The 19777-nt window shown below is 39.3% G+C and overlaps 1 protein-coding gene and 1 long non-coding RNA gene across 2 annotated transcripts in view; one reads left to right on the plus strand and one right to left on the minus strand.

Annotated features, from left to right (window-relative positions):
• The window catches only part of Cd84 (CD84 molecule), a 33510-nt gene extending 22838 nt beyond the window's left edge, over positions 1-10672 (minus strand). The window contains exon 1 of the mRNA XM_005400211.2: positions 10545-10672. Within this exon, the coding sequence (XP_005400268.1) occupies positions 10545-10590 (46 nt within the window). The 5' untranslated portion in view covers positions 10591-10672. The remainder of the gene's footprint in view (positions 1-10544) is intronic.
• Positions 1-19777, plus strand: part of LOC106150229 — a 54719-nt gene that overhangs the window by 27340 nt on the left and 7602 nt on the right. The gene's annotated exons all lie outside the window — the stretch shown is intronic.

Raw genomic sequence — 19777 nt, forward strand, 5'->3', positions numbered from 1 at the left:
ATCCCAACTTAATCAGTTTTGCCTGAGCAATTATATTTGTAATCTTATTGATTGGCCATAGTTTTGTCCCACCTCGTGTCCACCTTGTGAGTTCTCATGTTTCCCACCTTGGACCCACCTCACCTCGTGGTTTTGCTCTATAAAAATCCCTAGAAAAGACAGTTTCCCTGGCAACCCACTCGGGCCCCCTTTTGTCTCTCTCTTGGACAGAAGCTTTCTTTTCCCTAATAAATATATTCTGCTCTTAACCTCCCCCCCCCCAAAAAAAGGAAAAAATATCGACATTGAAATGATAGTGAGCTGTATAAGTAAGCAGGTGGCAGGATGAAAGATAAAGGGAGATACACTGTCAGGGTTGAGGAAAGCTACAGCAGAATTTGCTAACTCTTTTCCAGTATTTGTTCTGTTTTTCATCTTAGGGATGGAATTCCTAATTTTTAGAAGGAAAGGTTGCCACCCTGAATGAAGACTATGCTGTCGTGCTTTCTCTAAGTGTGGTCATGTCACTAAGTTCAGGCTAACAGGATGGAAGTAACAGTATTGTTTACACCTGCTACGCCTTTAGGAAGAGGAGAATCTGCTTACTTCATCCCTTCTTTGCTTCTTTCAGGCTGGAAGGCCAAGACAGTGTATCCCAGACAGATGGGGTGGATCATAAAGACAAAGCCAAGTGCCAAGGATGGTAGAGCAGAAAGTTGTCTGGGTCTCTAATGATCTTGTAACCTAGACTGCTGTTATGGTTGATACATTGTGTCAACTTGGGGAGTCTAGAGGTGTGGCTAAGTGACTCAGCAGGAAGCCAGGGTGCTTACTTTGTACACATCCTGAGCCTGTGGAAGAAGATTACAAATTTGTAATCTTGGATTACAAATTTAACATCCTGAGCCTGTGGAAGAGGAGGGCATGGAGATTATGTCAGAGGTACATGCCCCTTAGGTGGGGGTAGCCTGTTTACAAAGTAAGGCAGGGAAAGAAGCTGCTTGCTGCCATTCCTCCGGTTTGCTCTGGCTGTTTGCTGTTCGGCTGCCATTCCCCCCTTTGCTCTTGTTGCTTTGCTCCCTTCTGCCTCAGAGCCAGCCAAGTATGGACTGAAACCTCCACAAACTGTAAGCTAAATAAACCTTTCCTTCCTTCATTTTGGGCATTGGGTATTTTGTCTCAGCAACCAGAGAAAAGTAACCAAGACAACTGCCAGCTGTGAATTGCCACCTCTGGACTTTTTATATGAGAAAGAAATAGACTTCCCTTTTGCTTAAACCATTCTTACTTTATTACTTTTGTTTCTTATTGTCAAATTGAAATCCAAACAGTTTAGAAACATCCATAAACAGGAAGTAATTAAGGGAAAGGAGGGAAATTTAGGAACAGCAACACTGAAGGCTAAAGCTGAGCCTCATGAGCAGTGCTCACGTCTACAGCAGAGGCACTATCAAGAGAAACAAGACCCCCTGGCAAGAGCTGCATCGAAGTGATCTCAATACTGTGAAACAGAAAAGGAGAAAGAGTCTCAGGAAGGGGAGCATCACCAGGCCTAATGATTCAGAGAGTTCAAGAGGGATGAAGACTGTATTTGCCTGTTAGGAGGTTACTGATGGCCTTTGCAAATGTAGAGCAAGCCAGGCACTGGGGCCCATGCCTATAATCCCAGAACTCTGGGAGACTGAGGCAGAAGGATTACAAATTGGTTTTTTAATTTTTAATGTTTAATTTTTTTTATTTTAAAGAGTTGTAAATGAGAAGCAAACAAACAAACAAAATAGAACAGTAGCAGCATACCAGTATCACAAACATAACCAAATCAGAGCAAGAACATTCAAAGGGATACAGGGTCTAAAGACAAAATAATACGAATCAACAGTGGTTGTTACATTACATATCACTATCCTCAACTACATCGCTCAGATTACCAGATGTAAGAGTGAAATTTTATTTATTGAGACAGGGTCTTGCTATATGTAAGTAGCCCAGGCTGGATTTAAATTTGTAATCCAGGGTTATATATGTCGGTAATAACTGTAGTGACAGGTCCCGAGGACGATGTGCCCATGGATGAATAAGAAAAGGTAAAAAAGACAAGAAAAACAAGACAACTAGAAGTCTGGGATCAGGGGCCTTACAGCCTCTGGGACTGCAGCCTTGATCACTCACCTCAATCGCCTTTTATTAGAACCAAGAATGTAACTAAGATCAACCAGAGAAATTCATTATCCCTTTCCATTTCTGCCTCTCAGCTGATGGTAACCAACCTGGGGCGAGCTTCCCACACCCCGCACCACGTGCACTCAGCACGGCTGGGGATCATAAGCCGACCATCAGTAATCAATCCATTAGCAATCACAGTCCTTCTCCCACATGTCCCCCTTTTTGTTTCAATGCAATCCTTCGAAGCATCAATGAGAAGGTTACCAATTGTCTTCCATTTCTCAGGGTTTCCTGGATGAACTTCGCTAGACTAAGGGGGTGAGGCAAAGTACAATGATAATATTGCAAGAAATGACAAGCAATGTTTGTAAAAATAAGAACATAGTTCAGAGTCCATAACAATGATTAGCCTTCAATCTGTGTCTTGAGATCACACTTTCCTGTCAGATATCTAAGACCAAGTTACAGTGAGACTTGTATAAGTAAAAGTTTTAACCTTTTACTATCTATCAGGGTCAGTGAGGTTTCCTCAGGAATCTTCTCAGAACCAAATATAGCATCTCTTGATCTTCTGTCAGTGTCAGCCATCCAGATGAGTCATGGCCATTGCTTGACCAAGGTGCTTTCTGTGAAAGCCTGAGAGGTTTTTTTCCCTCTTAGTGACTCTCCTTAGGCACACTATACATCATAGAATCACTTTCCTCTGTGATCCCATAATCTCCTTGATCAGAAAATTAGGGAGTCAACTGAGTTATAGGATGTCATAGTAGAGGTTCTCTTAGGTCCTGAGTCTATACTGATCTCAGAGGGCATAGCCAAAATATTGGCTGTGTTTTTAGCCCAAATTATCTTTCTGATATTTAGTCTCCAGATCTCAGTTATTAAACATGCAGCAGAGAAGATAAATGATATAACATCATAACAAAGGCAGCAAGCTTAACATTATAATATAATCTAAATAGCAAGCACCTTGGAACATACAAATGGAACCCTAATTTTGTAATCCAAGATTACAAATTTGTAATCCAAGATTACAAATTTGTAATCTTGGATTACAAATTTAAATGCAGCCTGGGCTGCTTAGACACTTAGCATGACCCTGTCTCAATAAATAAAATAAAATAAAATAAAAAGGGCTGGGGATGTAGCTCAGTGTGAAGGCCTTGGGTTTAATCCCTGGTCATGCAAAACGAAAACCAAACCAATCAATCAAACAACAAACAAAAAACCCCAAAGAATACAGAAAAAGTAAGACAGTTCCATTGATAGACACTATATAGGAGATTTGGAACAGGCTAAGTGGTAAGATAGTGGAGAAGTTTGACAGTAAAAGGAAGGTGATGAAAAGGAGCAGTATTTTGCTTTAAAACAGGAGAGATTGGTGGAGGCAAGCAGCATGAGATTTCCTTGATGGACCTGCCTCAGGACAGGTGCTCCTACTCTTGGGTTCTCTGTAGGGCTTTGTTTTCCCTGAACGCAGTGTATAACTTGAGTCCAGTGACTTGGCCAATAGCACCAAGCAGAGTGTAAGAATGTTTTTCATGGAATAAAAGATGGCAGTAAAAGCTAAAGAATTTCAACTAAAGTTGGGCCCCACCTTCATCTGAAGTAGAGGGCGAAAAGGAAAGAATAAACAGAAGCACAGGGGCTTTTGGAGGTGTCACTATGGATGGAAATAGAAGAGAGATGGCCTGGGAAGGTGGAGGGTGTGTTAAATCCAATCCTTGACATTTAAGTTGATTACAACATGGGATTTAATAGTGTGTGTTACATGGAATTGTTATGAGGGCACATAAAAAGATGCTTAATACATGATGGACATTTAGAATAGAAAAGAAAAGATGGAAGATTGTCATTATTGGTGGCCTTCATCTCTGCAGCAACACAAGGGGTGAGACTATCTGCTAAGAGTGAGGAGACCAAAGTTAGACTTGCTTGAAAGTGTAAAGATTAATAGCACATGTTAAGAATCTGGGTATCTTTAAACCTAGCAGTATTATCTAGAGAAAAATTATTGAATTCAGAGATCCTCAGTTCCTCACCTCTAAAACATAGGTAATTATTAAATGAAGATAAAACACAGCTCATTACTTGGTGCATATTAATGGTAATTGCTACTATTATTTAGGAATGCAAAACATTTTGAAGACAGGTCTGGTGATGCACACCTGTAATCCCAGCATTTTGAAAGGCTTGAGAGGCAGGATGATGGACAGTTCAAAACTAGCCTGGGCAATTTAGCAACTTAGTGAGAATTTGTCTCAAAAAGTGTTATGCAATATAACAACCATTGTTGATTTCCTATTGTCTTGTTTTGAAATTCTGTATCATTTTTAATGTTTATTTTTATTCTCTTTAAAATAAAAAAATTTTAAGCCCAAACAAACAAAGGCAGTGTATTCCTGGGGTTTGGGGAGCTCTCTTACCTCCTTTCATTGCTTTACCATTCTCTACAAGGAGCTTTGAATTTGCTGTCTTCTTCTTTTCCTACCACGTTGGTCTCTGCTCTAATGTCAGCTCATCAGAAGAGCTTTCCTGACCACCATACCTAAAGTAGCACCTCCCACCCCATTGCTATGCCTTGCTTTACTTTTCTCCACGGCAGTTATTATCACAACCAAAGCATTGCCTGGTATACTGGTGTACTGTTTCTCAACCTCCCCACAGTACATCCCTACTATCGTGTTATTACCAAGAATACAGAAGCTTTTCTTCTGTCACTACCATTTCCCCAACAACTGGGGGATGGTTACTAAATGTCTGTTGAACAAAACTGAATAAACGCTGAATACTTTTTTTTTTTGCTACTGATCCAAATCCTTTATGTAGCAATAGAAAACCAAAAACAAGACAGAAAACTGCAAATCAAAACAAAGAGACAGCCAGAAAGAACTCTTCACTGCTCTCTGGGTCTTATTGTGAAAGGTCAAAGGTTTAAAGTGATTTATAAGAAGGAGTCATTCGCTCACTGTAACTTCTTGCTATGACAATATTCTATAGTGTTTGTAAAAAAACTCTATGTAGATCTATAGAATGAAGACTTATAACAGTTAGTAAAAGTATTTTGAACTTGGGGGTCAAGAAACATTCTAAAGTCTTCCACCAGCTAGCTAGATGTCCATGAATGTTTGAAACCTGCTAAATCTCAGGCTTCTAGTTGGTGAATGAGATAAAGCAGAGCTTCCCTGCTGCTTTGAGGAATTCTGAGGATTTGCCCACATTCGAATGCTCTCATCTGTGTATTCTAGTGAAGAAGAATGTGAAGACACCATGGGTGGGGGGGTGTGCTTACCTGAGAAGAGCCTCTGCCTGCCTCGGGTTGAGGCACGTGGCTTAGTGATTAAGAACTCAACAGCTTGGCATGAATCCTGGCTGTGTTGGATATTGGACATTGGCTCTGGGAAAAGTTCATAATCTCTCCGTGCCTCAATTTCCTCAGTTTTAAAATGAAGATCATAGTAACACCAAACTCACAGACGTGTTATAAGTATTAAATGAGTTAATATTTGCAAACTTCTTAGAAGAGTGCCTGCCATATCCTGAGCGCTGTGTGTGTTTGTTATATAAAACAAATCTGCTTTGGTGCAGAGATTAAGAGACAATCTGAAGGAAAGAAGAGGTTGGGGCACTAGGGAGATGCTAGAGGAAGGCTACCCATAAGGGAACTGGGGAAGGGTGTCCTGTTGCTTAGCAGACCAGACCCACCCTATGCTTCTTCAGGATTTTTCTAGTAAGCATTTCTTGTTTTTGTTTTTTTGACAGTAGCTAAACTTCTCCCTTTTTCCATCCACTGGCTCCAGCACTAACCGTGTGTGTGTGTGTGTGTGTGTGTGTGTGTGTGTGTGTGTGTGAGTGTGTGTGTGATACTTCCTGTACACTACGGGCCCAGGAAGGTGATCAGAGGCCGCCTGACCATGTGGCATCCCCACAAAGAGCTGGCTGTAACTGGTTGAAGTCAAAGAGTGGTTATAACTGGTCAACTCCAGTGAGGAGACGTGGAGGGCAAAGAGGAAGCAAAGATTGGGCAGCAGAACTATTGGGTCATTCTCTGCTTTGATAGAGAGGCTTTGTTTATAAGACTTTCCAAGAAAAGGGAATTTACCACCCCTATAGAACAGAATTCTATTTTCCTCTGAAGTGTTTACTTTATATCATCTTGAGTCCTGAGTTGTGGTTGTTATTTGTTTTGGCAGTGCTGGGGATTGAATCTAGGGCCTCACACATGTTAAGCAGGAACTTTACCACGGTGCCACATGCTGTACCCCAGATAGACTCTACATCATCTTTATTGAGATTTAGGTTTATTTGAGTCAGTTTCTTCAACACAAATAGGAATACACACAAAATATGGAGACAGAGATGGGGTATGAGCAGCCATTTTTGCCCTCTATTAGCATACATTTGAACATTGAGATATAAAAGACAATGTGGGCACCTAGACATTTTCTCCTTCAGGTTTTCCAACTGAATGCTCATTTTTTCCTGGTTCCATATTGATGAGCCTAGTTGGCTGTAAGCGTTCAGATTCGTCCCTCTCCAACATCCAAGTTAGTTTAATTCAGGTGTCCTTGAGTAGCCTTTGTGGTATGGCACTACCCTCATGGCTCCTATTGGAAGACTCTCCTTTTGTATTGTTGGCGACCAGCTGGATCTCTAGGGCTCTATTCTTTCCTACCAGGGTCTTGTGTTATCACCAAAAAGCAGATGTCAGTTTCTACCTGGAAATTGAATTTTTCAGCTGATGGTTGCTATCTATATTTCTCCATACATAATATATTTCCATTCTATAACTGGGTTTCTGCTTTTGAGCCCTTTCTCAGTGTCCGTGGTGGTCATCTGCTCAAGTCTCTTCCTAGAACTGAGGTCTTGTATTCACCTTGAAGGAGACTCTGCCAGGACATTAGACCAGTGGCAGTTGTCTCTCTCTCTCTCTCTCTCTTCCAGCACCCTTCTGCAGGACTGCATCCTGCCTCAGACCTCTAGGATGACAGTGGGGTCAGGGAATGCCTACACACATGTCCAGGTTGGTCCCTGCCCTTCTTGGGATTTTAAGGTTCATCTAGACTGTCACATGATATGCTCTGTGCCCAACAGGACATCAAGACCATGTTGACATTAGACTTTTGCTTGTTTTACAGAAGCTAATTCAACTCAACTGAAATCATAGGGAAGTGAATGGTCCTTGAATCACGGCTAGAGAGATGGCTATTTCCTTGGATATTCTCCCTTACTGGCCTGTCTATACTTCTATTATTGGTGAAGGTCTGCCCACTAGCTCCATATCCCTCTATAATGGGAAAAGAAACAAGTGCAGCTTCTACCGGAATAATCCTATCTTGTTAGGAATAAATAAATCATCACTTTCCCTGACAAATTTCTAAGTATGTTAATCATCCATAGTGGATTTAATATTTTACTCCACATCAGCATGAAGGTGAGTGGAGGCAGCATGACTCTGTGGTTAAATTTGAAGACAGTGGAGTTTAAGTCCTACTTCCTCTACTTCTTGGTTAAATGACATCTGACTTACTGTGTGTCAATATTCACATTTGGAAATGGGTATATTAGTATTATCCATCTCATGGGGAATTATGAGGGTTAAACAAAATTATAACTGTAGACCACTCAGTATTGTGTCAGACATGTGGTGATTGCTCCACACATACTTGGTTATCACTGTTATTGATGGAAGATAGGCGAAAGGAGCAAAATAAGGCGTTAAATAAATGCTAGAAGTGATAGGAGAGTAGAGAATTAAAAGAGCATGATACAGAACACAGAGGAAATGCATAAGGTGCAAAAGTGGTCAGCTTTGTGATCTTGTACCCCAAAGTAGGAGTGGCTGGTGGGATACAGTCAAAGTCATGATGAGAAAGTCAGGATCAAAGCATATGATGGTGAGTCTTGATTCTTTGAGAAAATTTTTCCAACATGGAGCAGTCATGCATTCACACACCCAGACTTCCCTTGTTTCAGTGACTGTGGGAAGCAAGGGGGGATTTCTGCCTTCATCTTTTCATAGCTTCTCAGCTCTTTCAACTGTGCATTCTAGGGAAGTGCATAAGATCAGTGCTGACTCCTAACCAAATAGCAAATATAAGGGACCATCTCTCTCAAAAACAGCAGCCGGAGGAATTTAGGGTATGTTTTTGTACTCAAGAAATGTTTGGGGAGTAATCTCAACAGGCAAATACATCCATATAATAAAGAGAAATGGTATGTGGAAGCACTTTTCTTCTGTAAAAATAAACTTCCAGTCTATTTCAGGAGTCCCTGACAAAATGAATACTTTACTTCTGCTTTTCTTCTCAGAACACTAGAAACCCACCCCTTAGCCCAAATCCTACTGCCTTCTTGTCTACGCATGTTCCTTGGACCACTCCCAAAAGAGGATGCCTGCCCAGAAGCTCTGTGCAATGAAGTCAAGGCCCTGCTTAGTAATGCATGAAAACCAAGTATGAAAAGCAACAATAAATTTAGCTAATACGTCATCACTTGTATATTCAGGTAGTACGCTTACTGTTGTATGCATTAACATTCAGATTCTGAAAATAATCCTACTGTGTTAGTAGTTCCCTATTTTGAAGTGAAAGAAACAAAGTGGTTAAATAACTTCCTTAGGATTGCAAAGTTAAGGGGTGGCTGATTCACTACTAGCTGATTTGACAGCCTCAACCTCAGTTTCAGTAGCTGGAAAAAGCATATCCTAGAGCTGTCTGTTATGTTAGCAGATTTAGCCCTTTGAAGACCAAAAAGGAGTTGAAAAGAGTGAGGTCAAACACTGCGCTGCATTGCTGTTGTTTTAGCTGTCACAGGAGAGACAAGAAGCAAATATTTGATACTGGAGGAGAACTGGCAGGAAATGAGGGAACACTTCTCCTAGATATGAGGCAGTCTTTTGGTAACACAAGTAAGTCAGATGTCACTTAGAAACAAAACTGCATTACAGAAAGATGTCGCTCAGTGCCAGCATACTACCCTGGCCCTGTTTTGGGATCCTGCTGGGGACACAGTGAAAATAAAGTGAAAGATGACATTTAAAAAAAACCCAGTTATTGAGAAGGTCAGGTGGAGCATAAAGAGCTATAGCTTTGGGATTAGAAGAATTAGTGTCCATTTCCAGCTCTATCAGTTTTCAGTAGGGGAGCTTCAGGCGAATTGCTATGCCTCTGAATCAGTCTCTTCCTCCCCTTCTTCCTCTGACATAATGGAATTAATAATAACCTTTCACCAATTTCAATGATTTTAGTATGGGTAACATAAAAGTAGGCATGTAAATTGTAGAATGCTTTGTAAATTAAGTGCTTTAAATAGCTCACTGTCTATCCCTTCTCTGGAAGATTAGGATTGTTCCTAGAGCTAACTCTTTTCACTGCTTACTTTGCATTTTCTGTTTCCCATGCTAGGGTGACCAGCAGCGACTGCAAACACTTGGCCTGCCTAATGTTGCGGTGTTCATGAAGCTCAAATTAAATGGGACACAGCCATATACGGTCAAATCAACTAAAGATTCTACCTTTTCAGAAAGTCCTAATCCACTAGGTTACCCAGGTTCTAAGTACAATAATGCCAGGAGTTTGTACATATTCAGAGCATATAACAGATATTAGAACTAGATTTTGAAATTCCAAAGAGCACATTATATGTAAACAAGAAAACTTTGAATTTACAATGATAATGTGTGGAATGTCAAAGTACTCTTAGGCCCATGTTAGTGTTATCTAGTTTTCATTGCACTAATAACAATCAATATTAATTCTTTTATAACTTACTACTAAGCCTTAAATAAGAAAAACAGTGTTTTTAATTTAAGTTATCCACTTCTTTTTTCAGACTTATTTGTAAATAAGAGATAATCATCTTTTCCCCATTTATTTTAATTTTGGGGATACTAAGAAGGGTAATGATGCTGAATGTGCTTTGAAAATAAAAAGAGCTTATAGAGTAGAGGTTTTCACAGTGGTTGTAAGGAGTTATGCATTATTCTAATCTGAGAAAGCAGTGGTATATCATTAGGAAGGTCTGTCTCAAAAATCACATAACACATTCTAGCATCAGAAAGAAATTGCTTTTAATTCATTCAAGGTTGTGGATAATCTGCCTTTTTGCTAGGCTTTGCAGGTGAGTTTATCAAGTGCTGGCTCTTCTGAGAAAAGGGATTTTCCTCATATCTTTGGAGACAGCACAGACGAAATTCAGAATTATTAACCTCAAAGCTTAGAAACTCTTAGGTTTGGATCCTAAGTCCCTCCCCCAAAAGTTGGATCCATTTTGAGCAGGATAGTACGAAGACCCAAGGTGTTCTGTTGAAAACAGATTAAAGGGATATTTTAAGGTCTTCCTTAAGGGTCATTTCTAAAATTTTATGGGAAATGAGGGGCTCAGCAGGGGTCAGAACTCACATGTTTGCAGGCACAAGAGCAAGATCCACAGTTGGTGCTGAGCCATCTTCTTCCGGAGTCTGATCTGTGGGCAAGTACAGTACTCTTAGCCATTTAGGTTTTCTTGCTTCTTTTTATAGCTGTACTCAAGAAAGGAAGTGTGAGCCAACTGACTTAGGAAGTTTTGGTCTTTGTACACACGCTAGTATTTTCCAATAATACAATTAATACAAAGTGTGGGGAGGTGGGAAGACAGAAAGAATGTCAAGGGAAGGGAAAAGTATCACGATTCAATTTGTTTATGTACCAATTTCCCACAGTAAATTTATTTAATATGTATTTTACATGTATTAATAAAATTTTAAAAAATAATATAAAATGCCTAGCACTAATTTTTTGTTCAGTAAACATTTACTGAGCACCTACGTCTGGAATATGTCTGGAATAATTCCAGGTGCTGGCATTATCAAGAGTAATAGAATAATTAATACCCTCTTTTCATGGAGTTTACTCTTTTTGGAGTAGTCAACAGTTACACAGGAAATTCTGAGAAAATGGTATAAGTGTTACTGTAGGAAGAAATGCAGGCAACGCTCAGAGCAGGCATAGCTAACCCAGGCTACAGTCAGATGGAGAAAGCTAACTAAAGAAACTGACACCCAAGCCCAAATAGGCCCGCAGAGTGAGTTAGCATTACTAGGCAGTAGATGGTGGGTATAGGGGAGAGGAATGTCTTGACACATGCTAGGACTTTATAGATGGTAGCAATTAATTTTATATAATTATAGTGCTATAAAATAATAGAATTACATAATTACATAAATACAAGCTGTGATAGAAATAAGCAACTGTTAACAGGCCACTCAGATTCCTGTGCTTAGGTTCATTTGCTTGCCTCTGACCAATCCAAAGGAGGCCATATATTTTGGTAAAAGAGAAACAAAGGTTTATACAAAGTTACCTCAGAGGAGGTAGAGGGGCCTATTTGCCTCAAATCACCATCTCATGGTGTACAGGGGGACAAGGGCATTTTATAGGAAGGAACAGGTGGGAGGGACTGCAGTGGAATAATAGATGTGTGCAGGCTAATTCCATGCCTTCTTGGACTGGACTTCCCTCTCCCTGCCTAAGGAAATGACCTCTTGGGGCCAGCATTGGCATATTCTGTCTATTGCTCTGGGCTGAGGAGAGGTGGGGTGACTGCTTATGCCCTAGATCCAAGCAAGTCTGGAGAACTCACTTGTCTCCAAAGGAAAAAATCCCCTAACTTTTAAAGTTTCATTTAGCAGTGACAGTTCCCCTTGCTTATTTCAGCCATCGGTCTTGAGGGTCTTGTGGTCTCATATCCTCTGACTGGCTGACACATTAGTTTGTCACACAGATTGCATCAGAGGTAGCAGGAGCACAAGCAAAGGAAAGCCAGGGGTTTGTAACATAGATGGTGCACTGGCTGTGGAGCTGCTCCCCTCCACTTGCTGTGAATTACTGCCCTCCACTCACCTGAACCTGGGCAGTGCCCCAGGGCCAACCCTCCCTTCCCTAGTTTGTCCTAAGGCTTATTACTAGAGTCAGAGGTAAGAAAAATAAAGACCCCTGAGCCTGCCCTGGAAAATTCCAACATCTCAGACCAGGAGGCCTGTGTAGCAAATCTTCCTGCAGGGTCTACGATAACCTCTCTTCACCTGGAGCTCACTTAAAGTTCATGAATATGGAGTGCATCTCACACATCCAACTGTAACAGACTGAATTATGGGAAGGGACATGTGCAATAGACAGAGCTGACTTGAGCCAACACCCTGTCAGTCATACTCTGGAACACCAGGCGCAGCATTTTAAATCCTGAAACCCAACACCTGCAGCACTTGGCCATAAGCCCACTCACTTGGAGAATACTGTTGCCTAATTAAGCTCTGCTGCTGTTTCCTTACTATCAGGTGCCACATCCAATTCTTGTCTTGCACAAGAACCTAGGAACCCATCTGGAACTCCATCACCCACAGTAACACTTGAGCTTGATAAAGTTTCATTAAAAATTGTGAAATCAAATTTTAAAAAGACAGAATCGGGAGATATCTAACCATTACACCTGCTAGAAGGGCCTTTTTTTGCTTTTAGGTAGTCATGCCTAGGATCCCTCTTTCATGACCCGTGAAGCTCTATTTATTTTGGTAGGGTTGACACATAGGTGACTCTCTGATGCTCAAAAATTTCCCCCTGTGTCTCCAAATACTTTTTCTTCTTTTCTGAAGGCATTACCAATTAACCATCTGTAGTCCTGTCCCTCAGTACTGAGATAGCTTTCCTTGCTGATGGTCATTCAGAACTATGTCCCACAGTAGTGGGAACATGACAGGGGACTGGAGTCAGTGCCATAAAACCTTCTTGCCAAATATGAGCAATGTCTGAGATTTAGACATTACTGTCAAGTTAGTATATAGTCTATTTTAGAGAACCCCCAATGTATAACTAAAAAGAATGTGTATTCTGATGCTACGGAGTGGAACACTCTATAGAAATCTACTAAGTCCATTTGTTCAAAAGCCTGGTTCAGTTCTAAGATTTCATTGTTTATGTTTGTCTAGTTGATCTGTCTTTTGTATCGAGATCCCCCGATACAATTGTATTAGTGCTTATTTGATTTTTCATGTCCATTAATATTTGTTTTATATAATTGACTGCACTGGTATTTGGTGCATACATATTTATGATTGTTATCTCTTCCTCTTGAATTGTTTCCTTTACAAGGATATAATGACATTTTTGTCTCTTTTAATTAGTCTTGACTTGAAATTCAATTTGTCTGCTAATGGAATAGCTAATTTCACTTTTTTTTGAGTTTCTGTCACATGGAGTATTGTTTTCCAACCTTTGACTTTCAGTATATGAATTTCTTTTTGAATTAAATGTGTTTCTTATGTGCAGTATACTGTTGAATCTTGCTTCTTGATTCATTCTTCTGGTCTGCTTCTTCTGATTGGTGAATTGAGATCATTAACATTGATGGTTATAACTGATATGTATTGACTTATTCTTGTCATGTTATTTTCCTGTTGTTTGCTGCCCCCTTTCTTCCCCCTCTGTTTGATTGTTTGCCTTCCCTTGTGGATTCCTTCTTTTGGGGTTCATGTAGTTGTAGTCCTTCTTATCTCTTTCAGGAATGTTGCTCAAAACATTTTGGAGTGCTGGTTTTGTGGTCATAAATTTCCTTAGATATTCTTTGTCATGGAAGTATTTTATTTCTCCATTGGTTTTGAAAGATAGTTTTACAGGGTACATCAATATGGGTTGAGGTTTGTTTTCCTTTAGACCTTGAAGTGCTTCACTCCAAGCTCTCCTTGACTTGAAGGTTTGTGCTGAGAAGTCAGCTGTGATTCTGATGGACTTTTCTTTATAGGTGATTTTTTCCTTTTCTCTAACAGCTTTTAAGATTCTATTCTTGTGTTGTATTTCTGGAATCTTGACTATGATAAGTCTGGTTTAGAGGGTTTTTTTATCATGGCTAATTGGAATTCCGTATGCCTCACTCACTGTACATCAAATTCTTTTTTCCTGTTGTTTGCTCCCCCCTTTCTTCCCCCTCTGTTTAATTGTTTATCACACATGATATCTGTGAAGTTTTTAAGATCATTTTTGCTGTCTCCTGCTTTTTCATCGAATCCAATCAAGCTTAAATTACTCTTCTTTACCTCATCTGGCCATTGTTGGATTGATTTCTCATGGTCCCTTGCTATTTTTAAGAAATCTGTCTTTTCATGATCACTAACAACAAACCTGTCTTCTATATCTGAGATCCAGTCCTCACATTGGCTTGTCCTGCTGTGCACATCTTCAGTGGAATTTTTATTCTCTGGGATATCTACTTGAATCTGCCTTATGAATTCCATTTCTTTCCTATGCTGAGCATTCATAGCTTCCAAAATTTTCTTAAGCTTCTCTATTTTTTTATCTGTATCTGCTCTAGGGTCACTAAGTACAGTTTTAATTGTATACACCATGTCTGCAGTTATCTGAGAAATTACATCTGATTTGATTTTTTCTAGAGCTTCATTCCATTGCTTTGTTGTTACCACTTCAGAGAGGTCAGGTGAGTGCCTTACAGATTGTCCCACCTCATTGCTCCCTGTGTTTTCCTTTGGGGAACTGGATGTCTGGGGTTTCATCTTGTTTAAGTGTCTTTTTATTTTATTTTTCTTTTTTTTAGTTTAATTCTTGGGATGATGCTTGCAAATTGCCTATGTTGGGTGCTTTATTTCTAGTATTTAGAACCTTAAGAAATGACTACTTCTCTGAGGTATCTTCTAAGTGTAGCTGGTTTTTGGGTTTTGAGTATCTTGCAAGATTTTACCCTTCAATTTGTTGGGGATGACAAGTTGTTGCTTGCTTGGCCCAGCCCCTGGTTCTTTGGCACTGTGCCACAGTACTATCTATATTCCTTAGTCAATCTCATTCTTGCAGTACCCAGAAGAATAGCTGTTTAGAGCAATTATGTAACTTTTGCCTAAAGTGATATCATTAGTAATAACAACAGCATCAAACATAGCCCAAGAAATGGCAAACTGTGGTACCCATTAATTTGCCACCTTTAACTATATGAATTAGTTCTGTGGTTATAAAACAAAATCTGAAACAAAGAAGAAAATTATATGCAGTATATAAATCTTTTGTCAAGTTTCCTTCAAGGGTTAAAATTTAAAAGGGGTTAGAGAGAAAAAAAGGAGTATAAGAAGAGTAAGAGATTAGAATTAAGGCTGGAGGACAAAAGGGAATCATGCTAACTTTGGGAAACTAGTGCAGAAGACTGGAGGAAAAGAGAGAGGAAGAGATAAAAAGGACAGAACAGAGCAACAACCACAAAGAGGCTAGAAACCATGTTCACAGTCATATAGAAGCAAGATCAACCAATGAAGGAGAGAAAACAAACACAATACACAAAAAAAGCAAAAACCAAAAAATAAAACCACAACCACAATAAAAAAACAAAACAAAACAAAACAAAACAAAACAAAACAGAGAGAGAGGGGGAAAGAAAAAAAATCCACTTCCAGCTTTGTCTCTACTGTCATGGTAGACAACATGTGGAGACAGAGTCCAAGCTGTGTTGATTTATCCAAGCAAGCCAGCAGTAGCTTTTTGGTGGGATAGTGGATAATCTCATTGAGCCTGCACCTTCCGGCTGACACCAGACTCATTTGGCCTGCAGCCATCTGTGCATTTTCTGTGGACCTGAGCCCAGCTGGGAGCCAGTAGATGGAGTCTGCAGCTGCTCTGAGTTCTGAGTTCAACTGGCCCATTTCCAAGATGACTTCCAGAGAGGGAGGGGAATAGGAAAAAAGGAAGAATTAAGACATATTATTGATATACCTACTTCCCAGCAAGAAGAAATCTTTAACATTTCTTTCTGTCAATTTTCTCATTTTGTTGAAATAAGCCAAACTTTTATTTTCTTACTAGTTAAGGAAATGTTTCTGTAAATTTTTGTTTTAAGAGTCTTTCCTTCAGAATACAGTATATTAACAAATTCATTGTCAGCAGGTATTGGAATTTACTATTTTTTTTCTTTCTTTGCTCACTACTATATCTTGAGTCCCATAACTTCTCTTTTATTGGAAATCCTTACATAATTATTTTGAAAGAATATCTCCTTGAAAAAATTTTTGGAATAATTTTTCACAATTATTCTCATAACATATCAAATTATGTACAGCAAATGCTGTTGTGCAGTTGGCTCATATAATTAAATTTGCTTTGTGCTTATTGTATTCCCAGTGTGCACTGATTTGGTATTAAATTAGTCTGTTAGGTTTCTTTATAGATATGCTTATTCACTGTGCAATTTTAAACTTTGACATTTATAATCACATTGTTATGACTAGAAACAATAAATTATATATTCTAGTAGGACTGTGCACTAAGTGTATCCAGAAAAGAGGAAAATTATCTTGGCTGAAGAAGGAATAATAAGATCAAGAATGTTTCAGAGGCCCTGAATAAATATTTTCCTATGAGTAAATTTTTTTAAGTATAATTGAATGGTGTGCATCCTGAGCCCCAAAATACCTGCATTTGTCTCTATTTTGCTCGCTTATACAGATAGTAACTTAGTTAGCTGTGGAATACATTTGTTTCCTAGCTTGTAGATTTGCAAACAAGAAAACATGATGGTGTGATTCTTATACTTAAATTTTTTTGTCTGGTAGCATTTAGGCTTTTCTCTTAATCTGTGAGTTCTGGATTTTAATAGGTTGTGTTCTGATATGTTCTATTTACCTATTTTGGCCTGGAATCAGGTTGTGTTTTCTGTCTGAATGTTCAGGTATTTTCTTAGTAAAAGAGGAAAAAGTAAGATAAAAGTGCACTTGGATATCATTCTAGAAGAATTAAAAACGTCATATCACAGTGATACATGTCCACCTATGCTTATGGCAGCATAACTGGTGATAGCTAAATCTTGGCAACAACACACATGCTCATCAACTGAAGAACAGATAGAAATGTGGTTCTCTAATATAATGGAGTACTACTCAGTCACTAAGAAGGATAAACTCGAGACTTTTGTATGTAAATGGATGCAACTTGAGACCATACTCATAAGTGAAATAAATTAGACCCATATGTGTAAACAACACATTGTCTCACCAATGTGAGAAGCTGAAAGAGTAAATAAGATCCAAAATATACAATAGATATTGTGAATTGGGAAGAAAATGTTTAAAAGAAAAGAGAAACTAAGAGGGTAAGGGAAAAAGAAGAGAAAAGGAGAAAATTATATATATATATATGCACAAGATAGTTAGGATATTTATACAGCTAGCTTCTCTTAGTTCAATGAAAAGAAAGATTTGTGCTTATATTGTCTGGACATTATTTCATGCCTATATCCTGTACTCTGAGCAACTACTATGAAGATAACAATGTGCAATGTAGTAATTATTATTACTCTTCTATTAGCCTTAGCCTGATTTGAAACTGTACTTTTTTCCTATTCTTCTCCTTCTTCTCTTTAAACAAAAGAGAGAAACTGTGAAGGGGAAAGGGGAAATGAAGGAAGGGAAAAGGAAAATATATGTAAACATAAGATAGTTAAGATAGTAATACAAAGTGCCTGCCTGGCAAGGGCAAGGTCCTGAGTTAAATTTCTGGTACCAAAAAAAAAAAAAAAAAAGAAAAAGATAGTAATACAGTTAGTTTCTCTTAGTTCATTGAAAAGAAAGGTCTGTGCTAATATTGTCTGGACAAGATTTCATGCCTATATCTTGTATTCTGAATAACTATTATGTAGACAACATTACTCAATGTATTAAATATTGTTACTGTCCCACTAGCATGTTTGAAACTCTATTTTATTGTTACTTTTACTTTTTTTTCCTCTTATCCTAGAGAATACAGGGTGGGTTACCATGAGAAAATAGGGAATTTTTCATGGTATCTGTGTCCTTCTATGCTATCCAAACCCTGAGGAAACCCACATGAACTTCTACATACAGGTCCTGGGAGGCAGTGCTGAGACCCCGTGCTTCAGGCTTATGCCAGATCTAGGCCACTCTATTGAAAACCTGCTCAAATTTTTGTGAGGAGTCTACATACAGGGCTTTAGGAACTGTTCTGTACATGTGTTCTGGGATCTTGTAGCTAACAGATCACACCTACTTTCTCAGCCAGCTTTGCCATGCTGTGATCTCCTATATTACATTCAGGAGGCAAGAGCGGTTTGGTTTTCATGGGTGAGAAAAATTAACGGCTTGGTGTTTAGTTTCTTGCACCCACATTCTGCACTGTGCCACTTTGCCCTTGGCCTCTCTTACCTGGACACTCTCCTCCTCCAGGCTACCAGCACAGGCTTGTGCCATTTCAAGCTAGGTTGGGCTCATCTGAGCCCATGGCATGTGTGGGGCTGTGCCCCAGGGGTTAATGTCCTGATGGTAACCTGGGTGATTCTGTAGCATCCTCTGTGGTCACAAGTTTGGAGGCTGCCAGAGAGACTTACCTCAACTAAAGAATGTACCATTCAGGTTCCACATGTATGACCTAGCATTTAGTTTACCTTTTTGCCTCTACCTTTTTGTTCTCCTTGATACTTTGTTCAGCTTTTTCACCCTTTCACAAAAACAGCTATCAGTGACTTGGTCTCCTTGAGTAGCCCAGCCCCTCTCTTTTTGTGCTCAAAGTCTCATCTGTGTTTTTCCACTAGACGGCTTTGTCAAACCTCTAGGTAACTTTAATTAGTCACTTTCTCCTGGAGACATCCTGGTCCAACTTGTTCTGCCATATTTGTTTATCATTTTCATTTTGAAGTGATCTCATGGACACCAAGAAATCTCATCCTTATAGTTGAGGACTAAAGCCTCTGCTTTCAGGGAACATATGGGACTCTTATCCTCTTCTGTTCTGAATCAGGTTAGATTGCTTCCCTGATTCTTCTCATGGAAATTCAGGTAATTTAGAAACCTGTGTCTGAGGGCCTGAGCAGAACAAAGGGAACAGCCCATTAAAGGTCAACTCAACCTGCTGTGCATATGTAAGAACAGAGAGTTATATATAACAAACTCTACCCTTGTTCTTAGAAGTTTCTAAGGATTTTTCCCCCATTTTGAAAATCTTAAATGCTGAAAAAGAGGTTTCTACTTCTATAGCCTTAAATAACATAATAACCAAAGTTTTTACTATTGGTATAAATGTGAGGGATATTGTTTCTCAAGTGGCAAGGTAGAGCTCTGGGGGGAATGCCACCAGGACCTTTTAGGAGTTTACTGCTTCTCAGGTAGCTAGAGACTCGGGAACTCTAACATTCTCTTTAAGGAATCACAGTGGGCCACAGGATATTGAGAGTTCTAAAGAGAACAAACAAGCAAGAAGATACCAGTGCTGCTGGCTTGTCCAGAGACATCTAGTTGAGTACAACTGAGTCCACAGAGGATGATTCTGGGGACGAAATGAATCTGAATCCTTCTACAGGGGATCCTTGTGCCATTTGAAAGATTTTAGAACTAGTCTTTCTCTCCCCACAGACCCCATGGAAAACACCCTAATGGCAAGATTGCTGGGGTCTGCAGGGAAGACAAATTCAGCAATTCCAGTAGTTACAAAACTAAAAGATCCCAGCCAATTTCCCAACTGAAATCAATATCCAATCAAAGAACAGACCCATAAAATTCTCCTGCCTCTCATTGAAATATATCTCAATGAAATATTTCATTTCTCAATGAAATGAAACATGGCCTTCTGAGGTCTTGCCAGACCCCTTGCAATACTCTCAT

The sequence above is a fragment of the Chinchilla lanigera genome, unplaced genomic scaffold (assembly GCF_000276665.1).
Source record: "Chinchilla lanigera isolate Chin_1 unplaced genomic scaffold, ChiLan1.0 scaffold00067, whole genome shotgun sequence".
NCBI lineage: Eukaryota > Metazoa > Chordata > Mammalia > Rodentia > Chinchillidae > Chinchilla > Chinchilla lanigera.